Here is a 15,269-nt window from a genome sequence, read left to right as displayed (position 1 = left end):
CAGTGGATAGAGCACCGGCCCTGGAGTCAGGAGGACCTGAGTTAAAATCCGGCCTCAGACACATAACACTTACTAGCTGTGTGACCCTGGGCAAGTCACTTAACCCCAATTGCCTCACTAAAAAAAAAAAATAATAATAAAAATTAAAATTAAAAAGGCTTCCCAGCAGAGTGAGAACCCCATCCTGGGCTCTCTTTTCAGCAGCCTTGCAGGAAAGCCTCCACCTAGCATTTTGGGTTCTGATCCTGACAGAGAGCCTTCAAAAAGAAACGGTAGATGTTCTGGTAGCTGTCGAGGTTTCGCCGCAGGCAGAGGGCCAATTCCTTGTCACACTGGCAAAGCTCCTTCTCACACTGGCTCGCCCCACCTGATAGGGAGCCAAAGACAAGGGAGACTTGGGATAGGCTCTGCTTGCATTCTGTTATTTTCCACCTCCCCATCAGCCTGAACACCCAATAGCAATACCAAAGAGATTGATGCTTTCTATTCCTGGCCCTGGGACCTGCTGCCTCAATGAATGCTGCTCCCATTGGTTGGATTCTCCCTGGGGACACCGTCGTGGGCTTCTAAGAGTTATCCAAGGGGGCAGCTAGGTGGCGCAGTGGATAGAGCACCGGCCCTGGAGTCAGGAGTACCTGAGTTCAAATCTGGCCTCAGACACTTAAGACTTACTGTGTGACCTTGGGCAAGTCACTTAACCCCAATTGCCTCACCAAAAAAAAAAAAGAGTTATCCAGGAATGGAATGACCTGTCTGTTAAGGTAGTGAATTCACCACCACCTGTGATAGTCAAGAAAAGTCAAATGTCTGGGATTTCTGTGGTCCCCCAAATCAAGCTCTATTTTCATATTTTGGGAAAATGTTGTTGAGTTGTTTCAGTCGTGTCCAACTCTTCATAACCTCATTTTGGGATTTTCCTGGCAAAGATACAGGAGTGGTTTGCTATTTCCTTCTCCAGCTCATTTTATAGATAAGGAAACTGAGGCAAATGGGGTGAAGTGACCTGCCCAGGGTCAGACGAGCTAATAATAAGTGTCTGAGGCCAGATTTGAACTCAAATCTTCCTGACTTCAGGCTGGGAATTCTATGTGCTATGGCACCCCCTAGTGGCACATTTGGGGAAATATTACCACTTAGGAATGAGGTATCTTAGGCTCAAGTTTTAGACAGAGGGTTGTATGACTCCAGGCAAATCATTCAAATTCCCTGGGCCTCAGTTTACTAATTTGTAAAATGAGGTCCTACTAGATCAGTTCTGTAGTCCTTTCAAACTTTAAAAACTATGTGCTGGCTAAGTGGTATAATGAATATAGTACCAGACCTGAAGTCAGAAAGACCTGGTTCAAATTCCATCCCTAATACTTATTAGATGGGTTATCATGGGTAAGTCACTGATCTTTGAATCTTAATCTCCCCATCAGTAACAACTGTAGTAGCAACTATCTTCCAGGCTGAAATGAGATAGTCTGCAACGTATCTTGTAATTCTTTTTTTAATTTTCTGTTCTTTTTCATTTATTTATTTTTTTGGTGAGGCAATTGGGGTTAAGTGACTTGCCTAAGGTCACACAGCTAGTATTAAGTGTCTGAGGCTGGATTTGAACTCAGGTCCTCCTGACTCCAGAGCTGGTGCTCACTGCGCCACCTAGCTGCCCCTATCTTGTAATTCTTAAAGGGCATATGACTATCATTATTATTACTGTGATCTTGGAGATGTCTAGGGTAGGCTTGGGAGGAATCATGACCCTATCCAAGATGGTGGGGGCACTTTAACTACAGGAAAATTGTCTAATCTGGCTTTCCCAAGGTAGGCAGTGAAAAGCATGGCTGCTTAGCCTCTCCCCATCACTACCAGGGAAATGCTACTTCTGGAGCCTAGGAATGACATTTACTAACTTAAACAATGAGGCTTTAGACCTTTAAGTGACCCTGGAGGCCATTTTTAGTTCAACTTCCTCATTTTACGTATGGGGAAAGTGAGGCTCACAGAGAGGAAGTGGTTTACCTAGTGTGACAGAGCCAGCATTCCAAGCCCTCTCCAGGTCTATTTCTTCCCCTACCAAATGAAAGGGTTAGATTACATGTTCTTCCAAAGTTTCCTTCCAGCTGTAAACCCTATCAGTCTGTAACTACACAGTTAGTCAGGGTCCAGATGAAGGTTAGGTCCTTGATGTGGTATCTAATCCCTCTGGGAGGCCTTGGCCCCCAAACTTACAGCATTGGAATTCTCCGTCGCTATAGTTGTAGTTGTACCCGTCCACAAGGACATGACATTTCTGTTTTATTAGCCTTTTATAGCAGCAGTCATGCATCTTGCAGCACCTGGACAGGAAGAGAGGATGGGAGATCAGACAGCCCGTCGGCTTTCTCTAGCTTTCCTTCAATTCTTACCCTTGCAACTGCCCACTGCACTTTGGGAGAGAGAAGGGACACCTTAGTGATCAATCCCCTATCTCTAGTAAGAGAATTGGATTTAGATTTCCCATGGGGAAAAGGAAATTTATGTACCTATATGCAACTAATGCCTTTCCCTATGCTTTGATATCACAGAATATCACAGTTCAAATCCAAACTCAGACACATGACACTTACTAGCTGTGTGACCCTGGGCAAGTCATTTAACCCTCATTGCCCCACCTCCCCCCCTTCCCAAAATCTCACAACGTGAGGTCAGGAAGGTGGGAAACAGTCCCATGATCAGCTCAGATTATAGGCTTTTGGCCATTGGATATCAGCCTTTTGTTCCTAGATATAAGCTCAGAAGAGAAGGTCCCATGTAGGCACTGTCTCCTCTTTGGGCCTGCGTCACAGACCTTATCTGGGTTACTAGTTAGGTGTGGAAAGTCTTGTCATGAGCAGGAAGTCCAGAAGGTAATGAATTCCCATTAGACTGTGAGCTCCTTGAAGACAAGGGAGTGTCTTTTGCCTTTGTATCCCTAGCTGCTTAGCACAGTGCCTGACATATAATGGGTGCTTAATAAATGCTTACTGACTGTCTGAATTCTTTTGCCATAAACCCCCCTGAATTAAAGTTCAATTAGGCTGGTTAAGGACTCCAGGAGCCTGGGGACCTTTAGAAATTCTACTCCCAAGATGACTCCAAGATAAGATGGGTAAAGCCAGAGAAGAAAGTCCGGTAAAAAAGGGGAAGTTACCAATCAGTCGCATCTTTGGGTTGACCTCTGCTCCCTAGCCCACAGTGGCATCCGTAGTTCAGATAGCTGAATAAAAGATTTTTTCCTGTTGCCTGTTTAATCATTTTTTTCAGCTGCAACAGACTCCCCTGGCTTGGGGCCATACCTCCTGAAAGAGAAGTATTATAAGAATCCATCATGGGAATGGAAAACATTTAACTTGGGGATGAGAAAGGTGGGAGAGGCATGTGGCACGCCAGATGTTTTTAGATATTTAAAGGGCCATCAGGAGGAAAAGGAACTAGGCTCATGCTGTTTGGTCCCAAAAGGCAGAACCAGGAGCTGTGAAAGTAGGAAAGAGTAAAGGTAGGCTTGATGTTAGGAAACACTTCCTGATTGTTCCAGCTAGCCAAAATGAGAATGAGCTGTCTTGGAAAGTTAAGCTTGTCTCCTCACTAGGGATCTTCAAGCAGACAACAGATAGCCACAAGTTGGAAATGAGCCAGATCATGTGTGTGGGGGGTTTGTTAATTATTTTTTTCAGTTAAGTTAAATTATAAATAAGTTAAATATATTTTCTCTGCCTCCCTCCACCTTACTGGAAGAAAAAAAAAAGAAAAAGAAAAAACAAAATCCTTGCAACATACAGGAATAGCTATGCAAAACAAATGGCTGTATTGGCCATTTCTAAAAATGTTATCATAGCCGGCACTTATATATCCCTTTAGTGATCTACTTATGTCATCTCATTTGCTCCTTACAATCACCCTGGGAGGGAGGTGCTATTATTATCCCCATTTACACATTTACAAATGAAGAAACTGAGGCAGACAAAGGTTAAGTGAGTTGCCCAGGGTCACGTGGCTATTGTGTCTGAGCTGGATTTGAATTTGGGTCTTCCTGATTTGAAGTCCATTATACTACTTAGCTGCTTATGTCTCCTTCTGCATCTGGAGGCCATTACCACTCTGTCAGGAGGTGGGTAGAAATGTTGTGTTTCTCATTCAGATACGGGTTGGATGGTACTAGATGCTACCAGATGGGTGTGGTGTTATAGGACTATATAAATGACCAAAATGTTATTAAAAGCTAAAATGAGCTGCTGGGGCAGCCAGGTGGCACAGTGGATAAAGGGCTTGAGTTCAAATTTGACCTCAGACACTTACTAGCTGCGTGACCCTGGGCAAGTCATTTAACTCTGTTTGCCTCAGTTTCCTCATCTGTAAAATGAGCTGGAGAAGGAAATGGCAAATCACTCCTGTATCTCTGCCAAGAAAACCCCAAATGGGGTCATGAGGAATTGGACATGATTGAAACAACTGAACATCAGCAACAAAGTGAGAGAATGAGTAGCAATGCGGGGCAGTAGCTAACCTTGAAGCTAGGAAGACTTGAGTTCAAGTCCCCCCTCTGACACTTTCTGGCCGTGTGATGCCAGGCAAGTCACTGAATCTCTCATTGTTCAAAGCTACCGCGGGGCAGGGAAGGGTGGTACCTGGGAATCCCATATACCAGTAAAATTACAGGCCCAGTCCCTGTCCGTGTCCTAAAATGAAACAAGGATGCTAGTGTAACAATTGGAATGACGCCACCTGCTGGATACTTACTGTAGAAGAGTTCTGCCCATGAAGCAAAGGTCTTTGAGGGCAAGACCAGGCTTCAGGAAGTGACGCGGACTAGTGGGAGGAGGAAGGAAGAGACTGGCGCTCAGGCTCGCTCTTCTTTCCTCTGGACTCTGGCGGAGAAGGGAGCTAGAAATGCGCTCTCCCTTTAATAGATAGGAATCTAGGCCTTTCTCTCTCTCTTTACCAAATTCTTATTCTCCTTAATAAATGCTTAAAAGTCTAACTCTTGCTAAAGCTTATAATTTATTGGCGACCACTCATTAGATATTTTAGACAGTTTAGCTAGAATTTTAGCCCTTAACAGATGGCTGACCACGAAGAGGAAAGCTGAACCTCACTTCTGATCTTCCGGTTGGGTAAGAAATTTCTCCTACCCTTTAAACTGCTAAGTACTGGCGCACTGGCTGTGTTTTCCCTTTAAATTTTTTCGAATGGACCTTTTAAACTCCCTAATTACCCCATTTTTGATTTTAGTCTGTTTAACCAGACAAATGGGAGATAAGATCATGTTAATGCTTTGTTTTTGTGGATTTTCTATTTTTCTTTTTATTTTTGTTAAAAGAGCCAGCAACTTACTCACACAAGGAAATATCTCTCCCTCTCCCAAGCATGCTTTTTCAGAAAAACCTGAAGAGATTCCCACAGCTTTTCCCAGTTCTAACAGTAATTGTTGCTTTAATTTTGCATGCCTGGAGGCAATGACCCACCCTCTAGAAGCTTTTAATCCCCTAGCACCTGGAGGCAAAGTGGGGGAAGAGGAATCCAGGCCTGAGTTCAAAATCAAGTCGGATTCACATTGCTCTGGTCCCTCCCCTCCTCCCCAGACCCCACCCTCTACTCCTCCTATGGCCAAGCCCATAGCTTCCCCTGCCTGGGAAGTCCAGAGATCTGATGCACATGCTCAACTTTCTCTAACTACATTTGCAGCTTCAGGCTCAGCCCTTTCCCAGCCTGGCTGTGCTTTTGAGACAATCTTAGAAAACTCTTTAAATTCCAGATATACTCGTTTTGTTCATAATTTTGCTAACCTGCTTTTGTCTTTCATTAGTAATCTTATAAAGCATTTGTATGGTGAAAAGACTGACAGACAATATAGAGGGGTTAAAGAAGAAAAACTTAAGCTGAATAAGAATGACAATCAACATAGTTCAAGACTCTGCTTCTTTTGCCATGGAAGGGTATATATTTTACAGAAATGTAGAAGTAAGCAGCAAGGTATTGATATGAGTATTGGGGATTTTAGATACCGGAATCAAAAGTGTTCTGAATTCACTCAGAGTATTAATGTCAGTTCAGAGGTTACATAGGATTTCTATGCTATTACATATACATTTTGAAATTAATGGTATGGGTTTATTTTCATAGAGATTTTCATGCTTTTGAGATTGTGTCTTATACTTAGTTTCTAAAACAAGGAGAATATTTGTAAAAGCTTTTTATAGTCATGTGATCAAGTTTATATTTTATAATACTCTTATTGATATTAAGTTCATATTCATTTAGATTTCCTTAGTTTGAATTTCACTGTATTTTATTGTTCCATGTGTATTTTCTTCTATTCATTCATCTATCTAATTTTGAAACATGGTTTTGATTTCATAATACAATGTTAATTCTAGGAGTATTGTGCTCCCATATTCTGAGTTATTTGTTTTTGCTATTTTTTCTCAACTGATTATTTGATCAAACTCTTTAAAGCATTTCCTTGGCAAATTGGTTGCCAAGGCAAGTGTAAATTGATTCTAGAAGTATTATTTTTGATAAGCATATTCCAAAAAAAAAAAAAAAAGAGGGGAACATTTGTAAAAGTTGTCTTTGAGATTGTGTTGTGCTTTAACTTGTATTTAAATATGTTCAGATTTTTCAAAAAAGTAATTGTATGCTAAGTAAAAAAAAGGTATTATTTGAAATTGTTGCATAATTATATATTATATTCTGAGTCAAGATGTATTCACATTTTTTGCAATCATTTATTATCCTCAATTTTTAAATCCATATGAGACTTGGATTATGGGAATTTATCATTTAAGACATTAATTGCCTTTATTCTGAGTTATCAGATGCCAGTTGGCCAAGATGCCATCCAATCACAAGAGGAATACATGCAAAGAGCAGACATTGAACTGTTACATGAGGGGAGACATGCACGAAGTTAAGGTATGGCCGAGGGAACGGCTTTTGACAAATGTTGAGGTTGGATTCTCTTGGTTTAATATTTATTTTATTTTTCCCCACAATATTGTACAGATGGCTGGAAGTATTCATCCCACCCATCTCACTTCTACACCTGGCTTCTATGCTCCCTCCTATATGCCTGATGCCATGGACATCTCAATCCCATGCATCTGATTAAGTCTGACTCAGTTTCTTCCAATATGTTCGGTGGCTTGGACATATATTCCATCCACCTATTTTAAGCCTGGCATACTGTATTCTCAGGTGTCATGATAAATACAGTGTTGAATTTGGCCTTGACACCTGTTACCAATTATATTAGATTTTTTAATTTCTCATAATGGCATGAGGATAATTAGGCAGATGATGCAAAAAGTGATGAAACAAAGATAAAAAAATTATTTTTAATAATTAATATCGCAGCAATTATCTTCTCAATTACCCTCCATAAGGGGGGGACTATAGTAATATTATAATTTTAAAGAATGGTTCAATTTTTGTTTTATTATATGTTTCATGTGTAACAACTAAGATTCTGAATTCCCTTAGACATGTTTTTGAGAACTTTCATTGTTTGATTTGATTATTGACAAAGCTATTTTAAAGTTGTGTTAAGCTCAATTTTGTAGGAAATTTCCTGGCTGATTACCAGCATCCATACCTCAACCCCTGAAAAGACTTCCATTCCACGACTACACCTAGAGGACATCTGAGAAAAGACTTTCAGAGACTTTAAATGAACAGTTTTGATTTGTTTTTGTTGTTTTTTTTTCTCTTTCTGTTATAATATACACCATCTGTAACATGTATTCTCTGCAGAGGCCCTCCCTTTGCAAGACCAATGTCAAAGCGTCGGTTCATGAGGACCAAAAAAAAAAAAAATCGCCCCTCTGGACAAAACTTTCCTCTCTTCCTTTTCTATATTGTTGTTCACATATTATTAGTTAGCAATAGTTATTATATTGTTTTTACTGTTCCGTCAAGGAAACATTTTGTTTCTTGAGGAACAACAGGGGGGACTGTAACGATTGGAATGACGCCACCTGCTGGATACTTACTGTAGAAGAGTTCTGCCCATGAAGCAAAGGTCTTTGAGGGCAAGACCAGGCTTCAGGAAGTGACGCGGACTAGTGGGAGGAGGAAGGAAGAGACTGGCGCTCAGGCTCGCTCTTCTTTCCTCTGGACTCTGGCGGAGAAGGGAGCTAGAAATGCGCTCTCCCTTTAATAGATAGGAATCTAGGCCTTTCTCTCTCTCTTTACCAAATTCTTATTCTCCTTAATAAATGCTTAAAAGTCTAACTCTTGCTAAAGCTTATAATTTATTGGCGACCACTCATTAGATATTTTAGACAGTTTAGCTAGAATTTTAGCCCTTAACACTAGGTAGCTATGGCTTAACAAACATCAATTCAACTTAGCAAAACCTTTACTAAGCGCCTGCTATGCGAAAACAACAAAAACCCCACACTAGACTGAATTCTAGGAGAGCCACCAAGTTTAGCTAGGACCTGAGCTGGCCTCATGAAGCTTACAGTCTAGTAGAGGGATAGGAAAGCTACAGAAATGATCATGCTATACATCATCATGTGATAATTAATTGCTTTAAAGACCCCCCCCCCCACCTTCCTTGAGCCACTAGAGAAAGGAAGATCTTTCAGAACTTGGGTGATAAGGGAAGGCCTCTTCTTGCATAAGAACAGCATTTGAATTGGACTTTAAAGGCTGATTAAGTAATGGAAATAAGGTCTAAAGGAAAAACAGGAATAACTGCTAGGGTGTGTAAATAGTTCTCCCTTAGCTTTAGCCAGAGTAACTCCCCAAGATTCAGCAGCGTGAGAGCCGCATCCCTGGGCTGCTCAGCCTCCCCAGCCCAGCTCTGGGTAGAAGCTACTGGTGTCTGGAATAGTGATGGCTGTTCACAGACAAAGGGAGGAAGAGACATCACTGCTGGTGGCTCCGTAACGTTGGAGGTGTAAGTCTCCCCCAGTCAAATGTGTGCCCAGGCCACATGGGTTCCCTTCACAAGTGAGCCCTGGTCACACATATTCCCTGCATTTGTCCCCTCCCTTACTGATGGTATGGTAATCTGGGATGGAAGGGACTCCCATTTGTGTGGTGGGGGTGTTTTTGACCCTAATTTTGCTATGCTAGTGAATTAAGGTTTTGTTTTTGCTTTGAACTAATGTTAGTCAATAAACATTTATTAAGTGCCTTGTACTGTGGAGCACCTTGCTATGCAGTATGGATAAAAAAAGAGGCAAAGGACAGTCCCTGTCCTCAAGGTACTGAAATCTAATGGGGGGGGGGGCGAGGCAACAAACAAATATAAGCAGACAGGTTATATACAGGATTAAAAGGGGTTGAAAGAGGCTTCCTGGGATTTTAGTTGGGAGTTAAAGGAAACTAGGAAAGTCAGGAGGCAGAGAGGCAGAGTTGAGGAGGGAAAACATTCCAGGAATGGGGGGGGAGGGGCAGCCAGAGAAAATGGTAGGAGCCAAGAGCCAAGAGATGGAATATCTTGTTTGTGGGACAGCCAGTGGACCAGTGTCACTGGATTAAAGAGTGAATGCTGCTACTAGCTGTGTGACCCTAGGCAAGTCACTTAGCCCTCATTGCCCCACAAAAACAAAAACAAAAAAAGACATTTATATATATAAAAAAAGAGTGAATGCTGGGGAGTAAAACATAAGAATACTAGAAAGGTTGGAGGGGGCTAGAGGATGAAGGACTTGGAATGCCAAGGGATTTTCTAGTTGATCCTGGAGGTGATAGGGAGCCAATGGGGTTTATTGATTAGAGGGCGGGGGGCCACGGGATATATGCTTCGACTTACATTTTAGGAAAATCATTTTGCTGAATGGAAGATGGATTGGAGTGGGGAGAGACTTGAACAAGTCAAACCCCACCCCGAACCCACTACCCCCAAGAAGGAGATAGTAGTGTCAGTGTCAGAGGAGAGAAAGGGGTTTATTCAAGAGATGTGGCAAAGGTGAAATACATTAAGTAATGGTGGCTTCCATTCTGAATTCATGGGAGTAGTAGCTCTGGCTGCTCCTTTCCTCTTGGGATAATATTCCTGGATGGGAGTTGTGGGAGATGGGAAGGGACTGAAACAGCTACCAGTTCTTAGCACCAGATCTTTCCAATAGACCTTACTCACCTGAAGTAATGAGCACAACCCACAGCAGTACCAGCTGCATGGTCCAAGACAGTCTTGGTATGGCCAATCTGGGCTGTCTCCAAGCTGGATGGTCTCTGGGTTGAGCAGTATGAATGCTTGGTTCAGTTGTCTCTTGATCTTATCCTGATGGGGGCTGGAAAAAGCCAAGAAAGAAAGCCAGGCTATGAGATTTGGCCCAGATTGGAAGGCAGAGGCTTCCCTACTAGTTGTATAACCTTGGGCAAATCACTTAATCGATACCTAACTCAACTTCTTCAGCCTTCATTTAAAAAGGGAGCTTAGGGGCACCTAGGTGGCACAGTGGATAAAGCACTGGCCTTGGATTCAGGAGGACCTGAGTTCAAATCCAGCCTCAGGGGCAGCAAGGTGGCACAGTGGATAGAGCACCAGCCCTGGAGTCAGGAGTACCTGAATTCAAATCTGGCCTCAGAGACTTTACACTTACTAGCTGTGTGACCCTGGGCAAGTCACTCAACCCCAATTGCCTCACTAAAAAAAAAAAAATCCAGCCTCAGACACTTGACACTTAACTAGCTGTGTGACCCTGGCCAAGTCACTTAACCCTCATTGCCCTGCCCAAAATGAAAAATAATAATAATAATAATAATAATGGAGCTTAGCTCAGAACTCATTTCTCATCTAACTGCTTTACTCTGGGACATCTCTGACTTCTACCTCACACCTCCTCCCCAGTCTGTGACTCTCCCTTTCCTCTCCCCTCTCCCCAGTTTTCAACTTTCTTTTTTGTATCTTCTTCCCTCATCAGATTATTAGCTCCTTGAGGGCAGGGACCCTTCCTTCCTTCCTCCCTCCTTCCCTCCTTCCCTCCTTCCTTCCTTCCTTCCTTCCTTCCTTCCTTCCTTCCTTCCTTCCTTCCTTCCTTCCTTCCTTCCTTCCTTCCTTCCTTCCTTCCTTCCTTCCTTCCTTCCTCCCTCCCTCCCTCCCTCCCTCCCTCCCTCCCTCCCTCCCTCCCTTCCTTCCTTCCTTCCTTCCTTCCTTCCTTCCTTCCTTCCTTCCTTCCTTCCTTCCTTCCTTCCTTCTGTTATGGGCCCAGAGCACCCCAGAAGTTCTCTGGGGCACATCAAAGAACCTCCTTGAGAAATTAAACCAGAGGACAGACGCCTAGAGAGATAAGTGGAACCAGATCAGACTGAGCTAGCTCTGGGACCCCCACCCTTCATTCTAGTCTCCCTCAACCCTGGGGAGATAAGATTAGGTGTGGCTGCTTCCTTTGTGTCCTGAGGAGAGAGATGGCTTGAGAGATCTGCAGCCACCCCTTGCCCAACTCCTCCAGCCACCACCAGTGGGGGAGGGTCCTCCCTCATCAAGGAAACTTTCCATAGTCAGATGATCACCCCCATCAGTCCTCTATAAAAGGATCTACCTGTCTCCTGCTCAAGGAGATTGGTATCTCAGAGCCTGCTCTGTGCCATGCCTTTCTCCCAATGAGAAGTCCAACGATTTCTCTCTTGGTTTCCCTTCCCCTTCCTCTAAATAAATCGCTATCTTATTCTAACTGCTTTTGTGTGCAAGAGGGTGTCATTCTTTAAAGAGGAATTCCTAAGGACCCCAAACCCCTACCCCTACCCAAACCCCCTACCCCATTTTCCCCATGACACTTCCTTCCTTCCTTCCTTTCCATCCCATCCCCAGTACTTAGCACAACACCTGGCACATAGTAGGTGTTTAATAATGTTTTTTGACTATCGACTATCTGTAAAATGGCAATGATAGTAACACCTGCCTCCCAGGGTTATGGTGAGGATCAAATGAGCTAATATCCATAAAGTACTTCGTAAGCTTTAAAGCTCTATATAATTACTTGTTGTTGCTTTTCTTCTCCTTCTACCTGTGACCTAGCCAAGCTTCTTCAAGGCTTCATAGATGCTGGGGGTAGAGCTACAGGAGCCTTATTGAATTTTCCAGGATAGCTCTAACTTCAAGAAAAGAAAACGTACTTTTCACAAACTATCAAAAACAAAACAAGACCAAAAACCAAAACCCCACTGTCTGTCATAAGTATGTATGTGTCCCAATTTAGCGGTCCAGAAGTTCAGTAATGATCATATCAAATGTTTTTATTTGTGCTTTAAAGCTCGTAGAGCACTTTGCAGCCACCCCTCATCCCTATGGGGCAGATGCTATTATTATCACCCCTACTTTATAGATGAGGAAACTGAGGCCGAGGGGGAAAGGCTCTGCCTAGGGTCACACAGCCTGATCTGGGCTTGTGGAATTCAAACCCAGATTTTCTCCTATATCATACTGAGGGTGTTAGAAGCCTGGGGGCCCATGTGTCATAGTAGACATAAGATCGGACTTTTTAGTCAGAGAACCTGGATGTCAATTCATGCACTTCTACTTACTGTGTGACCTTACGCAGGTCCCTTCACTGACCTGGATTTCAGTTTCCTTGTCGGTTGAAGAAGTAGGGTAAAGCAGTGAGGTCTGACTTGGGTGTTTTTGCTCCCCTGCCCTCCGAGGCCCAATGAGCTACCAGAGGAATAGCCTATGTGATTTTAGGCAAGTCACTTAACTTCTCTTGGCCTCAGTCGACTTATTTGGGGCAATGAGGGTTAAGTAAGTGTCTGAGGTCGCATTTGAACTCAGGTCCTCCTGAATCCAGGGCCAGTGCTTTATCCACTGCGCCACCTAGCTGCCCCCAGTTGACTTATTTGTAAAGTGAGAGGATTAGATGAGATGGCCTCTATAGTCCCTTCAGGCCCTAAACCTATGATCCTTTGAAGGCATTGGCAGAGATAATCTCTAAGTACCCTCCAATTCTAAAATCCTATGATCGATGACTGAATGGAGGGGGAAGTGGAAGGGGGTGGTGTGGCTTGCTGGAGAGCTGCTGAGCTAGGGGATTGGAGACTGAGCAATCGAATGTTTGGAGATCCTGGGGCTGTCTTTTTTTTTTTTTTTTTTTTGGCAGGGCAATGGGGGTTAAGTGACTTGCCCAGGGTCACACAGCTAGTAAGTGTTTAGTGTCTGAGGTCAGATTTGAACTCAGGTACTCCTGAATCCAGGGCTGGTGCTTTATCCACTGCGCCACCTAGTGGCCTGATACTGGGGCTGTCTTGAATGAATGGAGAACTGGGACTAGGATGCTATGCTAAAGGACTGGGGAAATGAGAGATCAAAGGATTAGGGACTGAAGGGCTAGAGAAATGCAGGAAAGGGGGAAAGGAAGAGGTTTTCAAAGGATCCAGAACTTGGGAGTAGGGAGAGATAAAGAATGCTGTTCAGAGGCCCAAAGGTAGAATTCCGACGGTGCTATTCCCCAGGCATCCACCAGACTTTTGAGATAAGATATAAATTGCTCAGTCTGCTGGTTATGGTCCTTCACCACTAGCTGTTGCCTATCTTTCTAGTGGCCTTTATGGTCTCTAAATTCATAGAACCACAGTTCTAGGACTAGAAGGCACTTTAGAACACAGAACGTTAGCCTACAGGGTGCCTGAGAGACCACTTAGCCCAGACCCTTCATTTTATAGAAAACCAGGCTCAGGGAGGTTAAATATTCACAAGATAATAATAGACTTCTATAGCTGGACCTCAGAGGACATTTAGCCCAATCTCCTCATTTTCCAAATGAAGTTAGGTGAGTTGCTTAAGATGAAAGAGATAGAAAGCTTCAGAGGCAGGATTAGAACCCAGGTCCTGACTCCAGCAGCAACAGCCTTCTTGCCACTAATATCAGCCTGTGTTCCAGTCACAGTGGACTATAAGCCTGGATTGGTGTGAATAGTCAATCCCCCTGAAGCGATCTACTGATTCAAATCTACACGGCATCTTTCCATTGGGTTGGTACCAATGACTGTATTTTTAAAAATTATAACTTTGAAGAATTCAAATATATGTGACCACTTCAATGCCTTCCTTACTTGCTCTAATCAGGATTTAGCTGTAGCAGCTATGCCTGGAACAAGGCCTTGCATTTCCTGCCTCAGGGGGTGTGTTCAAGCCATTTCTTCTGCCTGTGGTACACGCTCTCTTTCCCTGTATCTAAGTAAACTTGTATTTATAACATTTGGAGGAGGTGGGGCTGGATCCCCTTAGCAGTCTGGTGAAGCCTGGGGACTCCTCAGAATCCAGCTTTTAAATGCAAACAAATAAAATACATGGTATTACAAGGAAAGCCAATCGAATGGAAATATAGTTAGCAAAAGTCTTTTTAAAAAGTTCTTAGTGTGACCTTGGGCAAGTCACTTAACCCCAATTGCCTCCAAAAACAAAACCCCCCAAACAGAAATGAAAACAAGAAAATAAAAGAAAAACACCAAGTTCTTGCACCTAAGGTTAGGAACTCATCTTAGAGTCTCATCTCTAGCTTCCTCCAAGGCTGCTGTTTCTCAACTAAAACATTCCCCGATGTCCTGGGTGTTCTCTCTCCCTCTCTTCAAGGTACCTGATGTTTACCTATGTGCCTATATGTTGTATTATTCCCTTAGTAGAATGTGAGCTTCTTAAGGGAAGAACTCATCCATTCTCAGCTCCATATCCCTCTCCAAGTCTAGCACAACACCTGGCATGTGGCAAATCCCTGAGAAATACCAGTTGAATTGAACCCTGAGCTCCCTCTGAGCAGATACAAGGCTCTCAGCCCCTCTCCTAGCCCATATCCCACTCACTCTCGTCTCTGGAAAGGAGGAGCAGCCTCCGATGACACCATTGTGCCCACGGCACTACCAAAGCCTAATAGGGGCTCTCCCATCACGAGGGCTGCTGTGAGGGAAACAGAATAAACCTGGGAATGATGCTTCCCCCTCCTCCCCCCCCCCCCCCCCCCCCGTGTTGAGCAGGCCTGAGAATAGAGTGTTCTCACCTTCCCTGTGCTCCTTCTTCAGATGGTGGGACTGGAGGCAGGTGGCCCACAGCTCTGCAAACTCTGCAAACAGTTGGTGGCCAGCTCCTTTTATAGTCACTGCTCCATCCTTCTCACAGTCCCAGCCACTTGATCCCACCCAGGGCCCTTGGCAGCCAAGGAAGCCTGCTTTTTCCCCTTTCTCTGGAAGGCTTTTTAATGAGCAAGAGTAGCTATATTCCAGAAATAAGTAGGATGAGGGAATTTCCAGGTTCCTCCAAAAGTGGCTGTGCTGGGTGCAGAAACAGAATTGGTCCAAGGCCCAGGCTGGCCCTAGGATCAAAATGC

General features: G+C 43.6%; 1 protein-coding gene across 1 annotated transcript; it reads right to left on the bottom strand.

Moving 5' to 3' along the window:
- Window positions 1–224: 224 nt before the first annotated feature.
- On the bottom strand, window positions 225–14,963 carry LOC122750389 (group IID secretory phospholipase A2-like). Its single transcript, XM_043997111.1, has 5 exons — window positions 14,943–14,963; window positions 10,094–10,247; window positions 3,155–3,302; window positions 2,215–2,321; window positions 225–367 (listed from the first exon to the last, which is right to left on the bottom strand). The coding sequence occupies exons 2-5, from the start codon at window positions 10,131–10,133 to the stop codon at window positions 225–227; spliced, it is 438 nt and encodes a 145-aa protein (XP_043853046.1). The 5' UTR covers window positions 10,134–10,247; window positions 14,943–14,963.
- Between the last annotated feature and the right edge of the window lie 306 nt (window positions 14,964–15,269).

The sequence above is a fragment of the Dromiciops gliroides genome, chromosome 3 (assembly GCF_019393635.1).
Source record: "Dromiciops gliroides isolate mDroGli1 chromosome 3, mDroGli1.pri, whole genome shotgun sequence".
Taxonomy (NCBI): domain Eukaryota; kingdom Metazoa; phylum Chordata; class Mammalia; order Microbiotheria; family Microbiotheriidae; genus Dromiciops; species Dromiciops gliroides.
Note: the sequence above shows the minus strand (reverse complement) of the source record. Positions and strands in the feature narration are given on the sequence as shown.